Genomic DNA, 18,551 nt, shown 5'->3' with positions numbered 1-18,551 from the left:
GCTGCCCAATTACTGCTAGGTAACCGGTGTGCAAAAAAAATCAAGCCCCAGCATGGAAAATGGAGCATGCTGGGGCTGGAACTACACTGGTGCTGGTGTTGGGCCAGCAGTAGCTCCAAACTGGCAAGTGGTAAGCCTGCATTGGGCTTACCACAACTTTGTAAAAGGACCCCTCAGGTTGCTCCTTCGAGCAGGGACTGTCCTTCTTTGTTTAACTGTACAGCGCTGCGTAACCCTAGTAACACTCTAGAAATGTTAAGTAGTAGTAGTAGTTGCTAAAATATATTCAGAAAGATTAAGAAACAAGCAGTCATTCTGTGACATACAAATGTAAAAAATTCCCATAACTATTTTTAACATTGCATATTCTGCTTACATTATTTGTGTCAGTTTACTAATGAAATTGTTAATTAACAGCAGCCAAATTCTTAACCAAACATATACTAAAGTCAAAATAATCATCTCTATCGTGTAAATCAGAAATACATGGTGGCCTAATTAATAAATGTACCCCATCACTTAGAAATCAGAACAACAACAAAAAAGCAGACAAGAAAGTGCATTAAAAACAATCAACATATTCTAGCAGAGATATACAAGCCACAAGTTAAAGAATTTTATGATGGAAAAAAATCTGTTAAAAAATTACTAGTATATGCATAGGTATACATGTATTTAAATTGTTTCTATCTACATTATGTACACATCCGTACAGCTGATTATTTATAAACAGCAATAATCAGTGTACATATCATACTATGTAAATAATTACATATGGAATATGTGGCTGAGGAATAAATTAAAGGACATGATAATTATCTTTTGTTGATAAGAATGTTAACAGCAAGTAAGCAAACATTTCTCAGTTCAATAAGAAAGAAAAGGAGAAATATATTATGAATGTAAATAAAAGCGTAATATAGCTGACCTTTGCCTATGAATGAATTCAATGAATCTGTGTGAAAAAAAAGTTATTACATTGCAAATGAGAAATTCTTAGAAAGGCAGGTCTCCATAAGAAGCAATTTAAACTAAGAAGTTAGACCATGTATTGTTTTACAAGCAAAAGGTAATTCCTGGTACAAATCCATGGAATATGCACAACGATAACGTTATTTACTTAGAATCACTGTCAAATGAAAGACCAGAAAGTAAACTCAAAGACATGCAAATAGTGTTAAATCAAAGGAGGTGTCATCATCAAGAAAGGAAAGAAAATGCAAACATAAATGCGTACTGAGAGAGAAAAAGTCACAAGTGAATCTCTTAGTACAGAGGACTGTGGATTGTACGGCAGTACACAGAGCTGCAGGGCTTGAAATGTGATAATAAGAACAGCTGCTCCGTGCTGGACCCAGCCAATCAGCTGGGAGCAGCCCTGACATCGCTGCGCTTTACGTCAAACCAATGGAGACTGAGCTGACTTGGAGCCGAGAAGTTTGAGTAAGAGATAAGGAAGAGAGTGTCCGATGTGCTCCGAGTCCAGCACTGCAGCTCCTCTTCCCCTTTCCCACACTGACGAAACTGGATTGATCAGCAAGAGTGCAGCACAGCAGCACCTCTCACCCCTGCAGCATTCACAGTACTCCCCCATGTTAAACAGCAGCCAGACCTCCTCTAGGGGCTAAAAGCACCGTGCACCATTTCATTGTGGACACTACACCCTCTCACAGATATGGGAGATATGGGAGACCCACAAAAAAGTAAGCTGCAATTTTTTTTTTTACCTTGTTTCTATCCGTGTGCTATCGTGGCTTGTGTTGCAAATGGAATAGCTTGCGTTCCTGATCCATCTCTTTTGAGAGAGGGAGGGCGTGCATGCTTGCTGGGTTTAAGCGTTCAGAACATCACTGTATCTTTATGAGTCTCGAAGTCCTCAGCCGTATTGGCAAAATGTCTTTCAATTCTACAACTACTGTGTTGATTGACCTGGGAGGTAATGCCTTGTTATCTGTGCAGGTTTGCCTAAAACATCTAGATTTACAGTCAGGGGGATCTTGTTCTGTGTAAAATAGAACAAGAGACAACTGAAATGAATTTTGATCCTATTCCCAGTCTCTAGTTCTCTTCTAAATTGGAGAGCTCTGTGCAAAAAAAATGACCATGCATTCAATTAGTGTTTCTCTATTCAAATACTCCCATTTTTCTGACACTGCTCTATGAAGCTACCAAATATTATGGGCAAATGAAGTGTACAAAGCCCCAGTTTTGACGGTGTGCTAGATTTGGAACAAAACCATAAACCATCCATTCAAGTTAGCATAGTACCTCTGTTCCTTCTGCTTTCTGAGTCAAGATTTTGATGGCACACTTCAATTACCATCTAAAAGTGTGTGTGTGATATTTTTTTTAATGCCTTCTTTAAAAAAAAAAAAAAAAAAAAGAAATACAGCCTCTCTGAGATCACGCCCTGTAAGGAAACGACACTAAAAGTGTGTTTATCTCTGTAGGAGAGTAAACGATTAGTCAATCATGTATTTATTTTCATTTCAGAAAAACGTCTGATTTCCCTGTGTGTTGGTTGCGGCAATCAAATTCATGATCAGTATATTCTGCGGGTTTCTCCGGATTTGGAATGGCATGCGGCGTGTTTGAAATGTGCAGAGTGTAATCAGTATTTGGATGAGACCTGTACGTGCTTTGTTAGGGATGGTAAAACGTACTGTAAAAGAGACTATATCAGGTACGCTTCTTACTCTGCTCTTTCCTTCTCTCCAGATTTGTTTTTTCTCGCATATGTAGTTTTGTGGTTTCTGTATTTCACTCCACCACCATTATTTTTGGACTAAGTGGATTGCACAAGTCTGGGAATCTTATTAAAAAGTTTATTCTGTAAATATAAAACATGGTTCGGACGAGCCTGAAAAAAAAAAAGAAATTCACGTTTGCCCACAATAGGAAACGCCTGGTCTGTAGAAAATAATTGCTTTAAATTTGCAATAATTAATCTTAAATAAAACTTAAAGTCGTAGGGTCAGGTGGAAGAGACTGTTTAAAATGGAAAAGGAGAAATGCAGCCCGAAGGTACATAACTCTTAAGTTGAATGGATATAAAAGCAGCAGACACTCGCCCTTGGCATAAATACAGTTCAAATTCCAAAAGTAAAAAATGAAAACCTGCCTATTGTAAGATTCATTTTAACAAAACTAATGAATTATGTAAATAAAACATTTTTTATCCAATAGTATAAAATTGGGTAAAATATTTATTTTCTAAAATTACTGACATTTAATCTTTTTAAATATTAACCCTTGGTGATATCTGACTGTCCTTTCATTCTTATCTTATCTGTTCTGATGAATTAGAGCAGATCAAATTGCCCATCATCTGGCCACAAACAATTGGTATATTTAGATAATGGAACTGCTTCCTTCCTCACATGAAAATCTGGTAACTGATAAATGTGAGAGTTGCCAATTCTGACAAGCCTAAAATCAAACAGAACTTTGGGTTTGATATTTTGTCTTGTTTTCCCATTTCAAAATCTTAACTAGTTTCTGCTCAGCTTGTTCTTTTTTTCTTTTTTTTTAGAACACTGGCTAAGACAAATAAAGTACTTCAATTAAATAATAATTTGACAAAAACTAGGTTATATTTTTAAAAACCTCTAAATAATAATGATGTTTATAAATATTTTTTATTAATTTTTAGTGTCATAAGACCATCATATCAAGGGCAATGAGTCATACCCAATAAATTCAGTACTTTCATTTAGGGATCCTTTTGCAAAGCCGTGGTAAAAAGTGGCCTGTGGTAATGTGGACGCATGAAAATGATTGCGTTCTGAGGCCACTTTTATGACAGCAGGAATTTCCCTTATTTTAATTGAAAATTGTAAATTGCCTTACACTAATAAAAAATATTAGTGCACAGCAAGTTACTGCTGGAGCCCTTACTTCCTCCTATTTAGAAGGCGGTAAGAGCTCAATTGTCAACCCGGCAATAATCGGACAGTGTGTGCTAATGGCCACTTTCTGCTGGGCATGTCTACTCTCCGCCCCCCCCCCCCCCCCCCATCTAGAGAATAGAAAAATCTTTTCTGGCGTGGGAAATACCACGCAGCAAGCACAGTACTACTGCAGGGTGGCTCAGCGCATGGTGCAGTAATGATATTTTGCCATGTGCTACCTGCACAGTGGCAGTACTGAACACAGCGCTTTCATTTACTTCTTTAATCTGGTTATAATCGTAAGTCAGTTTTGCTGCCCTGGAGTAAATACAGAGGACCCAAGTATGCATTCTCTAAAAGAGAGAAGCTTTTTCTAAAACAAATTCCTGTGATGCCTTAAGGGGGCCTTTTGCTAAGCTGCAGGAAAAAGGGTCCTGCAGTAGTGGCAGGGGCTGTTTTCCCTATGTGCCAGGGCCTATTTTTTACTGCAGTGGGTAAAATGCCTCCCCAAAAATGGCCACATGGTAAGATAACACTTAACGACTGGCTATGCGGTAGGGAGCACTTACCGCCACCCATTGAGGTGAGGGTAAGGGCTCTCTTGGTAACCCGGCGGTAACCAAGCAATGCCCAATTACTGCTCGGTTAGCGCTGTGCTATAGAAAAAAATTCTGGAGCACCCCAAATGGCGCGTGCTCTAGCTGGAACTACCTGCGGCAGCTGCGTTGGGTCGGAGAGAGTTCTGGATTAGCATCAGTAAGCCCACTTTGGGCTAATGTAAAAGACCCCCTAAATTTGGTAGCATTATACAACCATGTCCTCAAAACATGATCGTGCTGGGTTTTTCTATGAAATTGTATGTGCTGTATCCTTTTTCTAAGGAACAGTGATGGCCGGATAAGATCTATTTATATAAAGTTTCTTGAAGAGAATTTTTGCACAAATGAGATAATGTTGAAGGATAAATGTTTAAAGAATGTTTTAAAGATGAATTTGTAGAAAAAGTGGGACTTATTATTATAACCAGATTAAAGCAGTAAAAACGAATGAGCTGCATTTATTGGGCATGAATCAATGCCTGTGCTATGATTGTTCCACCAAATTTATTTATTGAAAAGAAATGATGAAAAATATATTTATAAAAATTATTATTTTGATACTATTTTTGACTAACATGGGGGGATTTTGTAATTATTATTTGGCTGAAGTGTTTAGAGGTTTTGATGATTTTTTTTAGTTTCACTTCCTTTAATCTGAGCTATACTAATCGCTCATTGTAAATGAAACAATTGTGTTGACATTATAAGTAGTATACTATGTCCTACTTTGATTGTTATTTGAATATATTTTACTATTGTAATTGTCTATTGCTTATGTTTGATTTATTCTTACTGTACACCACCTTGAGTGTATTCTTTCAAAAAGGCAGTAAATGAATCCCAATACATAAATAAATAAATGGGGCATGGCCAGAAATGTAATTTTTAAATTGTTTTCTGTAAACATCTAATAAAGTTAAATTTTTCACTGTCTGCTATCCTTGACATATTTCAATATATATTATACACTATTTATGCTCTAGGTGTTAACTATAATTTCTCAGAATAGGTTCATTATTTTGCAGGCTTGTCTGTGATGGGGAAAAAAAACCCCTTGTTTTTAAACTTTATTGTTCAGCGTAGTTCTGCAAACGTACAGTGTACATAATGGTATACTTTACAACTGCTATATAGTTACCTAGTTTAAAAGACAACTTGAGTATATTTCACATTCCATGCAGTAGGTGTTAAATTAAACAGGCTTAATAAACATCAACCCCCCCCCCCCCCCCCCCGTTTACTAAGCCGCGCTAATGGCTGCTGCACAGCAATGCCGACATAGCCCATTCAAAGTGAATGGGCTGTGTCAGCATTAATGCATGGCAGCCGCTAGTGCAGCTTAGTAAACAGGGAGGGGAGGGGGAAATATTTTCTTAACAATTTTTTTATTATTTGAAATGTTAAATCTGTAACCACTTCCAGATATAAGTCATTGTCCTAAAAGTTAGGGTTTTTCATTCACAGGGGCTGAACCTGTTTGTCAAATATTTGTCAGGAATATTCAATCCCATATTTTTACATCCAAGAGTTTCTATGGTTAGATGAGTAATTATGGTAATAATTATTGTTATACATAACCACCATGAAGATGAAATAATCTTAATGCTGCAGCCATTATATAGTAATTATTTATACTATTTTTTTTCTATAGATATTATTTGATGACATACAGATGGATATATATTACAATGATCCTTTGAATCACTGTTTTATTTTACAGTAATTAAATATATTTTCAGTAAACTATCCAGATGGAATAAAATATAAACTCACATATAAATTCCATATATGTATAATTAAAATATGTAAATGGGAATGGATGCAGATGTATGGAAGTGTACTTTCTGCAAACACATGTTTGCATTGATCTGGTTGTCTTTCCATATTGGAAGTTCATATAAGAAATTCTTTTGTCTAGATGTGGCAAACATGTTTTTCCACAAAGATCAACCAATGTGAATATGCACAACTCGCCCATTTATATTCAGAACTGTTTCATAATATCTGCTTGTATACTATAACTTTGTTTTATTATCATCATGCTGACCAAGATCCTTCTGTAATACTAAATGTTTATTTTCTAGCATTCTTCCACTACTCATGGTGTATTGTAAGCCACTTTGAGCCTGCAAAGAGGTGGGAAAATGTGGGATACAAATGCAACAAATAAATAAATTAGTTCAAGTAATATAGAGAAAAGTTGCCCTAGGTATTCTGTATTAGTTGACAGATATAAAACACTACCCAAATGATTCAAATGGGCCATTGTACAAACTAGTGCATAATAATAACACTGCAAGAATTTGACTTTACTGTAGCAGAATTCAAGGTGTTTTATTTGGGGAAAGCTTAAAGTAAGCATCGAGGACTGGGGCGAGTCTACAGGACATAATACTGAATTGGGAAGAATGAACTTCTTAGTTTGCTCTCTGTAAAAATTGCAATGTTAGTTGTCATACTATTCAGTCTATATTTTACATGTTGTGTGTGTGTGTTTTCTATCTGTAAATTTTTCAGTTTGAAAAAATAGTGATTAACAAAATGTTGTGAAACCTGAGCCCATGGAATTCAGGCTTCTCAGTTTTCTTCTGAAATCAGACTCATAATATGCGACATATCAAAGGGATTTGAAGAAACTTACTTAGAACTGCCATCTGTCTAAAAATCATGATTATGGATTCAGCATGTGAGGTTCTAATGGGGAGGAGGAGTTTAGGAAAATGTTTAAAATTCTTTCGTTTTCTTATTAGACAGGCGTGAATGAGCATTTTTTTTGGGGGGTGGAGGGGTCTGTTAAAAACTTCTCATTTTTTTCTTCTCTTGTTGTAAACGACCATAGGAAAATAATTATAGGAAAAGTGAGTAGGACATGACACCACATATAGCCAGCTGAAGTACTTTTTCTAGGCGACAAATGGTTCCAGATAATTATGTCTTTTTCTTAGCCGGACAGACGTGATGGTGTGCTTTGGGGAGCATCCATTGCCTTTCATATCCCTGTGGTTGGCTTCAAGCTTTTCAAGGGCTGTTGGAATTATTGCTTGAAGATATTGAACCACAGATGAACTTACAAAAGGGAACATTTTGCATATATTTCCTATTCCTGTTGTCACTTTGGGGGATTTTATGTGTGTCTGTGTAATAAAGAGAAAATAACCAAGGAAAACATTTGATTATCCCTAGGTATTCTTTACTGCTGGTATTTAAGGGCTGATTAGAATTAACATGCCCCAAACCTACTTATATAATTGAATCACTTTCTGAAGTGGGTTGGAAGATAACTAGGTTTCTTTTTAGTCTTATATTTCATACTTTTCTTCTCAGACTGAATAGCAGTATGATGCATATTTTTGGGGCAGTTGGGTTGATGAAGGCCCTATCAGATACCTATACTTATTTTCTTGCTTCTGCCATAACATATAATGTAAAATTCAGTTACAATATTCAGTGCAAGCAATTGTATTTCAAATTTATTTGTTTAGGGAAGGGGATTTATAATGTATTTCTCATGTCCTCTCTTTTGTCTTTCCCCCCTCCCTGCTTTTCCTTTCCCCGGTCGGCCATCCTGGGTAGATTATATGGAATCAAGTGTGCCAAGTGTAACATCGGCTTCAGCAAGAATGATTTTGTGATGCGGGCCCGTTCCAAGGTGTATCACATTGAGTGTTTCCGCTGTGTGGCCTGCAGCCACCAGCTCATCCCTGGGGACGAGTTTGCACTGAGGGAGGATGGCCTTTTCTGCAGAGCCGATCACGACGTGGTGGAGAGGGCCAGCCTAGGGTCGAGCGACCCCCTCAGCCCACTTCACCCTGCCAGACCTCTGCAGATGGCAGGTACTTTGCCAGCATTACATTATAACAGCAGTCTGCCAGAAGGAGCAGGAACTGAACATTGTGTTTGCAGGCACTAAGCAGAAACTGCAGTAGCACACAAGGAAGGGGGAGGGAAGGGGAGGGAGAGAACAAGAGCTGCAGTACAAAAGAAGTTAGAGAGGACTTGGTTGGCAGTGGACATTTGCCTGCTGGGTAGCATTGTAAAGGGTTGTACATGTCCAGGAGAGGATCAGTGGACAGTATATGCGGGAACTGTGAAAGATGATACATTTGCTATATCCTAGAGCTGACCCAAAGCAACTGGGAAAATGTTAAGGGCAGGTTAGTTTATATTTTGATCTTAAAATACAAATCCCCATTTCATTAAGTCCTTTCAGATAGTTAAAACAAGTAGTTTTTTTTTTAAATTATGTATCTATTTCTTAAAACCTATCCTGAAACTAGAAAGAGACTTCATTAACTGCATGCCAGCACTTAGTCTGTAATTTAAAACTGTCAACAAGCTAATCTTCAGTAATTGCCTTTAAAGTGATCCTGCCTTCCTGAAGCGGTTTATGTGATTTGGTGAGAATTTCATCTTAGTTTTATTCACTTTCCACCAGATAGAATTTGCTAACTTTTTTTAAACACGTTTATTTTGTGTATATAGGTCCTTAACTGTACTTAGCACACTTTCAGTCAGATATTAAAAGTGCAATTAAAACCATAGGATGACACTCAAAGTTCTTGTGAAAATCAGTTCCTAGAATATTATCTCCTGGGTTCTGCATAGGTCACCCAAATATGGGTGCAGAAGCAGATCCACATGTAAACTGATGAGCTAATTAGGTGATAACAATAAATTATTGGTGTTAACAAGCAATTAATTGGCAGCAATTTGGAGTAATGGGCCAGATTCTATATATGGTGCCTAAAAAATCTGCACGGTAAACATTTCTGCATAAGTGTATTCTATAAGTGTGCCTACTTTTAGGTATGGTATATAGAATATGCTTAATTGATATCCCAGCACTTAAAACTACACACCTCCATTTACACCAATGAAAATGTGCTATAAATCTGTGTGTGTAAATTTACACATATTAGGCCATATTCTATAACTATGTGTGTAAATTTTGGAATGGCCATAAAACTCCCATTTCCCCATCCATAGCCACACCCCTTTTGAACTGCACAAATTAGAATTTAGGCACAGTTCATTACAGAACATGCTTAGCGAGCTGTGCGTGTAAATTATACTTATTGGCAATTAGTGCTTATTATTGCTTGTCAAGTGATATTAACAATGCTGATTAGCTTCTTAAGCCAATATGAGTTGTTATAGAATACGCCTGGATTTTGGTGCAGATCTCTAGGCACACTATAGAATCCGGGGGAATGTGCGGATTTGCCCTGCGCCTTATTTTATAAAATGTGTGCCTACATTTCATAGCAGAAACTCAAAAAGGGGGTATGACCATGGGAGGGGCATGGGCAGATCAAGGGCGTTCCCAGAAATTAAGGGGTAGATTCAGTAAATGGTGCCTAAATTTGGGTGCCAAAAAAGCCATTTGCATAGCGTGCTAATCTATAAAGGGTGTACTCCCTTTTTTAATGCAAATTAATACACAATATCCAAACAGTATCACAATGCCAGGACACATGAAAGAAAACACTCTAAAATATACAAGTAATCAACAACTCATGAAAATAAAAAGTTTTAATTTTCGTCCACAATATAAAGATATAAGATCCAAGATAAAAGAACAAGAGGGTGTACTCCCTTTATAGCCCTGAAAACAATCCACGACCACCTGAACTTCAGGAAACCACTAAAAACCAACCTCTTCAAACAGGCCTACCTCAACAACTCCACATAAACCTCTTCACCCAGCAACACAGCATGACTTTGACCGTACTGGACAACACGCAATCTTCATCCCTCCCGACCCTCCACATATACCTCACACGATCACTTTTCAACCTTGTACTTGTTATCAACCGACTGGGCAAATGCCTTTGACGGTACTATGCAAGCCACATTGAGCCTGCAAATAGATGGGAAAATGTGGGGTACAAATGCAACAAACAAACAAATAAATAAATAAATAGAAGAGTGCTTAAGCACAGATCCCGTGCCTAGCTTTGGACTCCAAAGTTTCATCTACTGAAACTTGGTATAAATGCGGACAACCAAGATGGGCGTTAAGCCCCAGAATTCTGTAATACTGTGTGCTTCTTTAGGGAATGCTCTTGACCCGCCCTTGCACCTCCCATAGCCACAACCCCTTTTGATATGCGCAACATAAGATTTGCATGCAGATCTTACCTAAAATGTTGTCAATTAATGCCAATAATTGGTTGTTAGCACACAATTATAGGCACTAATTTGTTAGCCAAATTATTTCCACAAGCAACTCAGGATTAGGCACAACTTTGGGCACCCTTTATAGAATCTAGGGGAAAGCGCCAAGAGCTTGGCTCGAGTCTTTAAACCAGCTTTTGTCAGGCATAAATGCTCAGGCCCAGAGTTAGTCATGGAAATGAAAGCTATGCTGGTGTTCTGCACTGTGCGACCTATACAGAATTTGCATGGATCATCCCAATGCCTAACCTTGGGCACCATTTTCAGAATCTACCTTTATATACAGATTTCATATCACCCCCCCCCCCCCCCCCCCAGTCCACTTCTAAACCTATATTCAAGAGGACTGGGCATATTTATCCTCCATGAATACTAGTTCCCAAAGAAACAAAGATCATTATTTCCATACTTCTGGACTGTACAAAGTTAGTATTTTTCTGTGTGTTCTATTTCTCAATATATCGTCCTTCTTTACATCTAAAAACTCTTATCCTCCTCTCCCTTTTTCTACAGCAGAACCTATTTCTGCAAGGCAACCAGCTCTTCGACCACATGTCCATAAGCAGCCAGAGAAGACCACACGCGTCCGGACCGTCCTTAATGAGAAACAGCTTCACACCTTGAGAACCTGCTACAATGCCAACCCCAGACCGGACGCACTCATGAAGGAGCAGCTAGTAGAAATGACTGGCCTCAGTCCCAGAGTCATCAGAGTCTGGTTTCAAAACAAGCGCTGCAAGGACAAAAAAAGAAGCATCTTGATGAAACAGATTCAACAGCAACAACCTAATGACAAAACTGTAAGTGGCTGCTTAAAAGGCCTCTTTCTTTAGAGCAACATCAACATGATAATAATAATAATTATTATTATTATTATTGTTGTTGTTATTATTGTTATTGTTATTATCATCATCATCGTCATCATAAAATACATTAATCTACCCAATGGCAGTGCAATAATAACTATGTTTGTGGAGGCTTTTTCTGAGGCTATGTTATTCGCGTTTCCAGGTGCTATCCAGGCAGGTGGGAGGCAGGTTATTCTAGTTGATACAGCATGATGTTTCGGTGAATGCTACTTGGTACATTAAAGATGGGCAACAGTGCTTGTGATCATAGCAGAAAAGCAGCTGTCTTTTTAAAAGTCAGATATCTTTCCCAGATACTGTGGTAACTGCAATCCAGCTATGGCTTGTGACCTTGCCCTTGATTATAAGCTGTTAGAGTGGTATGATTGAAAGGCACTATAACGTTTCACTGAGGGGCCCTTTTACAAAGGTGCACTGAAAAATGGTCTGCGGTAGTGTAGACACATGTTTTGGAGGTGCGCAGAATCATTTTTCAGCGCACCTGTAAAAAATTCCTTTAAAAATGTTTTTGCTGAAAATGGATGTCCATTTTGGGTCTGAGACCTTACCGCCAGCCATTGACCTAGCGGTAAAGTCTCACATGGTAACCGGGCGGTAATGGTCTATGTGTGTAAAATGCCGATTAATGCCCCATTATCGCCTGTGCGCCAGAAAATAAAAATATTTTCCGGCATGTGTAGCAGACGCGCATCAAAAATGAACTTACCGCAATGGCCACATGGTAACCAGGTGGTAACTCAAAATTGATGCACGTTGAGCGAGTATAGGCACCTACATGGCTTAGTAAAATGGTCCTTGTTGCTGCACTGGCATTAGAGCCAAAATAATGTATCATGTTCAACATTGATATAGAAAATATTTTATGATGGGTTATTGAATCTACACACACAGCAAACCATAAGAACAGTGTTAGAGTGCACATAAAATAATAACAAACTCCCTAAATGATTGTTTCTCATATAATAGCTATTTTCAGGGGGAAAAAATCTAGCATGCAAATAAGACAAGTTTTTGTAAAAATATTACAGCTTTGTTTTATTAAAACGATATTCCAAAATGCTATTTTTATAGGTAAGCAATTGCATATTTTCTATCAAACTGTAGGTAGGAGGCTGTTAGGATCACTCAATCTAGTTCCCCTTGGAAATATTTTATTCATAAGGCCTCCTAGTTAACAGAAATTTAGGGCATTTGGTCTCACAATGTAAGTAGTACAGTTCAATATTGTGTTGTTGCCTTTACCATCTTCCTCAAAACCAAACTAGAGTTGCGTAGCATTGTCACCATTATGAAAATTGGAATGATGAATGTAGGCCTCAGTATATGTCAGATTTGTTTTGATACTAATCAATGCACAAAAGACATGTGGTGAGCTTTCATTTTCATTTTAGTTATAAAGAAAAGGCCTGAGAGCCTGTCTTAACAGGCCCAGTAACATGGTCTGGACCCATTCAGGAAGGCTCAGGGCGGGAGGATAGTAGGGGGGTGGCGGCACTCATGTCTGGCGGTCTCAGGGGCAGAGACTATTGGCTGGCTTAAAAGAAGCCGGCCTGCCCTTTAGCTTGTTTCTGAGAGATGATTGGAGGAGAGGTTACTATGGGCAGGTTGCTGGGAGGGAATAAAGCTGGCACTTCCTCCGAGGTTCAGGGCGTTTTCCTGATCCTCGGAGGCAGCTTTTCCCATCCCCCTGCCCACTCATTTGAATTGGAGGGGCGAGGCTCAACTTTTGTGTTGTAGTTTTATATTTAGGTGGAGTGCTTTTGGATTGTCGCAGCAGCAAAAACCCGAGCTACAGAAGCAATGGCTCATGGGAGATGAGCCAGGTCATTAAAAGTGGTCGGTTGACCCAGAATAAATGAGTGGAGGTCCACACAGGCCAGGGCTCTTGCTGTTAGGGTGGAGCCGGGAAGAAGAAGAGTTGTGGCAACAGCAGGAAGCGGAAGTTACTACTTTGCTATCATGGCGAGCTGCGGTGGGGGCAGCTGTTGATGTTATGCTTTTGACAACTGTAGCTGTAGTTTAAAAGTTGTTAATAAATCAAGCTGTGGCCTATGGTTATCCCACAATTGCGTGCACCTGAGTTATTGATTGAGGAGATATGGTGAGATTGCAAAAGTGACTTGGAGGGGTAGGGGTGGGGGAGGGTGCAAGCCTGGTAGAATGGGTCCCAGCTCCAAGTGTTAACTCCTTAACAATTAACCAGCTAAGAATTGAGATGACACGTGCAGATTGTTGAAAACATTCAATATTTTGGGATTTATATTCAAGGAGATGATTAAGAATCCAAATACGAGATGGCTAAAAAGATAAGATAGAAATGGAACTGTTTACTCAACAGTTAGCTGCAGGAACTTATCAAAGCTTATTGACTTCTTCTGGCACTTGTTTACAGAATATTCAAGGGCTGACAGGAACCCCTATGGTGGCTGCTAGTCCTGAGAGACATGATGGTGGTTTACAAGCTAACCCAGTGGAGGTACAGAGTTACCAACCACCTTGGAAAGTACTGAGTGACTTCGCCTTGCAGAGTGACATAGATCAGCCTGCATTTCAACAACTGGTAAGAGCCACTTCTCAGACGGTGAATGTCAAAAAATTGCACAAGAAAGTAGGATGCTTCTGCTTTGATAGGGGTGACCAGAAAAAAAAAAAACTTGGATTTTCTGAAACCTGGTTCAATTACATAGATAAGCCACTATCAGGGTTAACTATGGGCTGGGACAATATTTCTGTTCTTTGCTTTCACACCTTTTCTTGCTCTCTTTTTCAAGTACTAATCAATTGCATTGTAGCTTTCTTGGTAATATATGTTTGACTGTAATGATATGTTTCTGAAAAAAAATGAACAGGGCAAACAATATCCCTGAAATTCTATATATTGTGCCTTAATTTTTATATGGAAATCTAATTGTATTATAAAACAATGCATGTAAATTAATTAACTAGCTAATCAGTGCTGTTAATTTGATGTTAACAAGCAATTATCAGCACTAATTAGCAGTAATTAAGATTTATGTACACAACTCACTAAGTGCCCTGTTTACTAAGACGTGCTAGTATTTTTAGTGTGCACTAAAATTAGCACACGCTAACACTAGAGACACCCATATATTACTATGGGTGTCTGTAGCATTAGTGCACACTAAAAACGCTAGCACACCTATAGCTTGGCTTAGTAAACAGGGCCTTAAGTATATTCTGTAACACGATGTCCGTAAATTCTATGTCACATAGTTGAAAAGGGGGCATGGTTATGTGTATTGCATGGGCGTTTCTAAAATCTATGTGCGTTGTTATACAATGCACCCATTCTACGCCTAATTTAGAAATCAGGATTTACGCCAAGTAAAACATGGTGTAAATGGCCATGACCAAATTTAGTCGCATAGAGAGGTGCTCGGCGTATTCTATATACTGTGCGGAAATGTAAACCTATTCTGTAAAATTTAAGCGTACTTTAGAGAATACACCTAGTCTTATTTTTTTCCCACACAGATTTTTCAGGCAACATATGTAGAATCTAGACCTATATGTGGGTTGATTTAAATGAAGTTGGTGTCTGTGTTCTTCCCCTTAAAAATGATGGGATTTTATTGACTTGTAAACCTCCTATCAGTTTTGCAGGGAACAAAACTGTCAGACATTTAATAAATCAACACTCTTGCAATTTAGAGAACTAAAGATTTGTTATTGGCAATGCATTTCATGTTGGTAGACATCAGAATTACGCAGTTATGGATTAACCAAGTCTGACTGTACCTGCAAAGTGTAAATGGTACATGAACTGCTGTGAGATAAGAGACCAAGAAGATAAATACATTCTTGATATTTAGATGAATGCCAATCTTACGGGCAGTATTTCCTTTCAGATAAGAAATATGATAAGGAACCCAAGTCAGAAAGAAAATATTTTCAGTGTATATCTTTAAAGATAACATCAATCAAAAGTAACAAAAGGTATTACTGCATTCATATTGAGGCATTAGATAGATGATTGATATTAAGCCAATAAATATATACAGAATGTACTGTATTATATTGTGGCAAGAGGGAAAACATTAACTATGATGGATAGTACCAAATAATGACTGTCCATACATTTACACTACCATGCTGGATAAAATTAACTGCCATTGGATGTGAAAAATATATGATTTCTAATTATAATAGAAGACTATTAATTGCCATTAAGAAAATTAGAAATATGTTTTCTAGTGTAGGTAGCAATATTTTCATGCTGATATAAGTTAAAATGGTAAATAAACAAAACTTATGAGAAATTTAAAACACTGATTATCTACTCCATGGAAATTATTCGAAATGAGTTAGCTATATTTATAGAAAAAATGTAAACTTTGCTCCTACAGTTTTCTATAAAGTATTAAAAAAATTGAGGTTAAAATGGGATGCATCAGAGTAATACAATACAATAAAGTGATGTTTCTTAGGGCCCTGTTTACTAAGGTGCTCTAACATTTTTGGCATGTACTAATGCTTAGTGTGTTCTAAAAATGCTGATATACCTGTAGCGTAGCTTATTAAACAGGGCCCTTAGATTTAGAACTGACCAAGTTTAGAACAGTGTTGTATGCTTTTTACAGTGATTGTACAAAAAAATGATAAGTTCTATTACATTCATTCCCTTCTACTGCTTTTAATTGAAGACCTGTTTTCTGCAGGTTAATTTTTCAGAAGGAGGTCCAGGCTCCAATTCCACCGGAAGTGAAGTAGAATCAATGTCTTCTCAGCTTCCAGATACACCTAACAGCATGGTAGCCAGCCCAATTGAGGCATGAGGGATATGGACTCTAATTTCCTGTGATAAATATAACATTGGACTCCAAATCAAGTATTTAGTGACCCATTTAATGCAAAACTGAATATACAGGAAAGGAAGTTCTATCTAATAAATGAAGCTGTATTAATGAACTGGTGGAATGGTAGTAACACTGTGAAGACAATCATGGGATCTTAATGGAAAATGGAAAACTGGCCCCCTAATGGCCAATAATCAGAGGAGTACTGAAAACTGTTTTGTTTTTTTTTAACCCCATATATTTATGACTGTGGATCTCAAAAGCTAGAGATTGTTCCCCTCTGCACAGCTAAAAGGAGATAGGCTTCAGAAGCCATCCTCATGGTGCTCTTTATTTATTGAACATCAGTTGATCATTGCCTTGCCAAACAGGAGCTCCACTAGGTTTGAAAGTTAACTAACAGACAATAGCTCCAAGCACTATGGACAATTGCTCAAGGGATGCCGACTGGAAGCCAAAGCTACATTGGTCTGCACTGTTCATAGATGGCTTGTCACAAAAGGTTGATTAAAGCTGTGTCTCCTATAGCATGTAACTGGGCTTTTGGTTTTATTTTTGAGATCCTTTCCCTTCTCTCTTCTCTCTTTCTCTCAAAGATGATGAGAGGACAATGAAAACTTTGCTTTAAAGGAATTTTTTTAGCTTTGTTTTTCTAAACCAACTCTAGAAAGCATTACAACATGGTATACCTCTTTTGCCACCAAGCTTGGGACTGTGTGTGCAACATGTACATCCAAGAACGTTTTCCCCCAAAGATGTGTATAGTTATTGATTTAAAAGACTCAATTTTTTTTTTCTTTCTCTCACTGGAAATAAAGAAAAAAAATTTTTTGTTTGCTTTTGCATTGCAAAATTTTAAAGTAATTTATTATTTATTGTCAGAAGACTTGCCATTGTCATTTAACTATATTTTTTGTTAGCTGAAGTAAAAACAAAAAAGAGAAGAAAGATAAAGGTTGTACTGTGGTCTTTGAATTCTATATCAAATTTTGTGTGTTGTCTTCATTTTCCTTAAATATTATGTGCAATAAAAGCACCATATGTAGACATATATATTTCACAAATGTCTGACAAATGGGATTACTACAGTCAAAGTCCCCTATCCTCTGTTCCATATTTAGAAATTGTTTAAATACCTGAAAAAGTTTCATATTTAAGGGCCCTGTTTACTAAGGTGCTTTAGTATTTTTAGTGCACCTACACTTAGAAAGCGTGGTAGCCATGTAGGCGTCTACAGGGATATTGTAGGCACGTACATGGTTAACGTGCGTACATGGTTAACACGCGTTAAAAGTGTACGCACCTATAATGCTGCTTAGTAAACAGGACCCTAAATCTGTAAATAATAGCAGAATTGTGGGTTCGTTATTTTATTACAAATAAGAGTTCAGTTTGTAAACCACTGCTTCCTTCCTCATAACGGACTTTGCACCTCAGTTGAACACAGGACATTAAACAGTGGGTTGCAAGTATACATAAACAATGTACTAGGTTTGCCCTCATACATGTTTAACAATTGGACTGCTAAAGCTTTAACATAGGTCCTTTACAGAATGAGAAAAAAAAAGTAACCTTCTACAAGTTTTTTGCAGTTTTTTTCAGCGACCACTTTGAATTTCAATGAGAAATTTTACGTACTTATTTACTTATATATTACTGTTAAATAACATTTAATTATCTTAAGCTATGTTCATTTTACTAACATTTTAACATTACTACCTAGCAATTTTTGCATGATAAAAATGTTTGAGGTAAAACACAGTAAAATAACATTATTCAAATGATACAATTAACAATGTGTCAAAATTTTGCAGTCACGCTGACAAATTTTCTTCAAAGCGCTTAGCTTCCAGTTTTTGAGCTGACATGCAGTTGCAATTGCCTTTGCTCTGAAACCTTGTTCATGCAGCATATAAATTCTCATTTTGTCCGTTCCCATGATTTCCGTTCTTATCCAAAATGTTTTTTTAAAGAAATTGTCTATAAGTCATAATATTATCAAAATACAAATTATTAAAATTAGATTATTTTTTTAAATAAAAGTCTAGGTTACAGTGACATCATTAACAGTAAGTTGGTACCCTGCTTCTTTTTTTTTTTATAATTGTAGTTTTAAATCGAAGGTAACTAGATTCCTATTTTATAGAGCACTATTTTTGAACGCTAAAAAGTATGTAACTTCACCATATTTAAAGATAG

At 37.4% G+C, this 18,551-nt stretch overlaps 1 protein-coding gene across 1 annotated transcript; it reads left to right on the top strand.

Moving 5' to 3' along the window:
- The first annotated feature begins 1,415 nt into the window (after window positions 1-1,415).
- ISL1 (ISL LIM homeobox 1) lies at window positions 1,416-17,161 on the top strand. The gene is made up of 6 exons (XM_030192236.1): window positions 1,416-1,703; window positions 2,494-2,683; window positions 8,063-8,322; window positions 11,180-11,466; window positions 13,928-14,095; window positions 16,215-17,161. The coding sequence occupies exons 1-6, from the start codon at window positions 1,676-1,678 to the stop codon at window positions 16,329-16,331; spliced, it is 1,050 nt and encodes a 349-aa protein (XP_030048096.1). The 5' UTR covers window positions 1,416-1,675; the 3' UTR covers window positions 16,332-17,161.
- Window positions 17,162-18,551: the final 1,390 nt, after the last annotated feature.

Source organism: Microcaecilia unicolor, chromosome 2 (genome assembly GCF_901765095.1).
Source record: "Microcaecilia unicolor chromosome 2, aMicUni1.1, whole genome shotgun sequence".
Taxonomy (NCBI): Eukaryota; Metazoa; Chordata; class Amphibia; order Gymnophiona; family Siphonopidae; genus Microcaecilia; species Microcaecilia unicolor.
The sequence above is the reverse complement of the archived record's forward strand: the minus strand, read 5'-3'. Positions and strand labels throughout refer to the sequence as shown.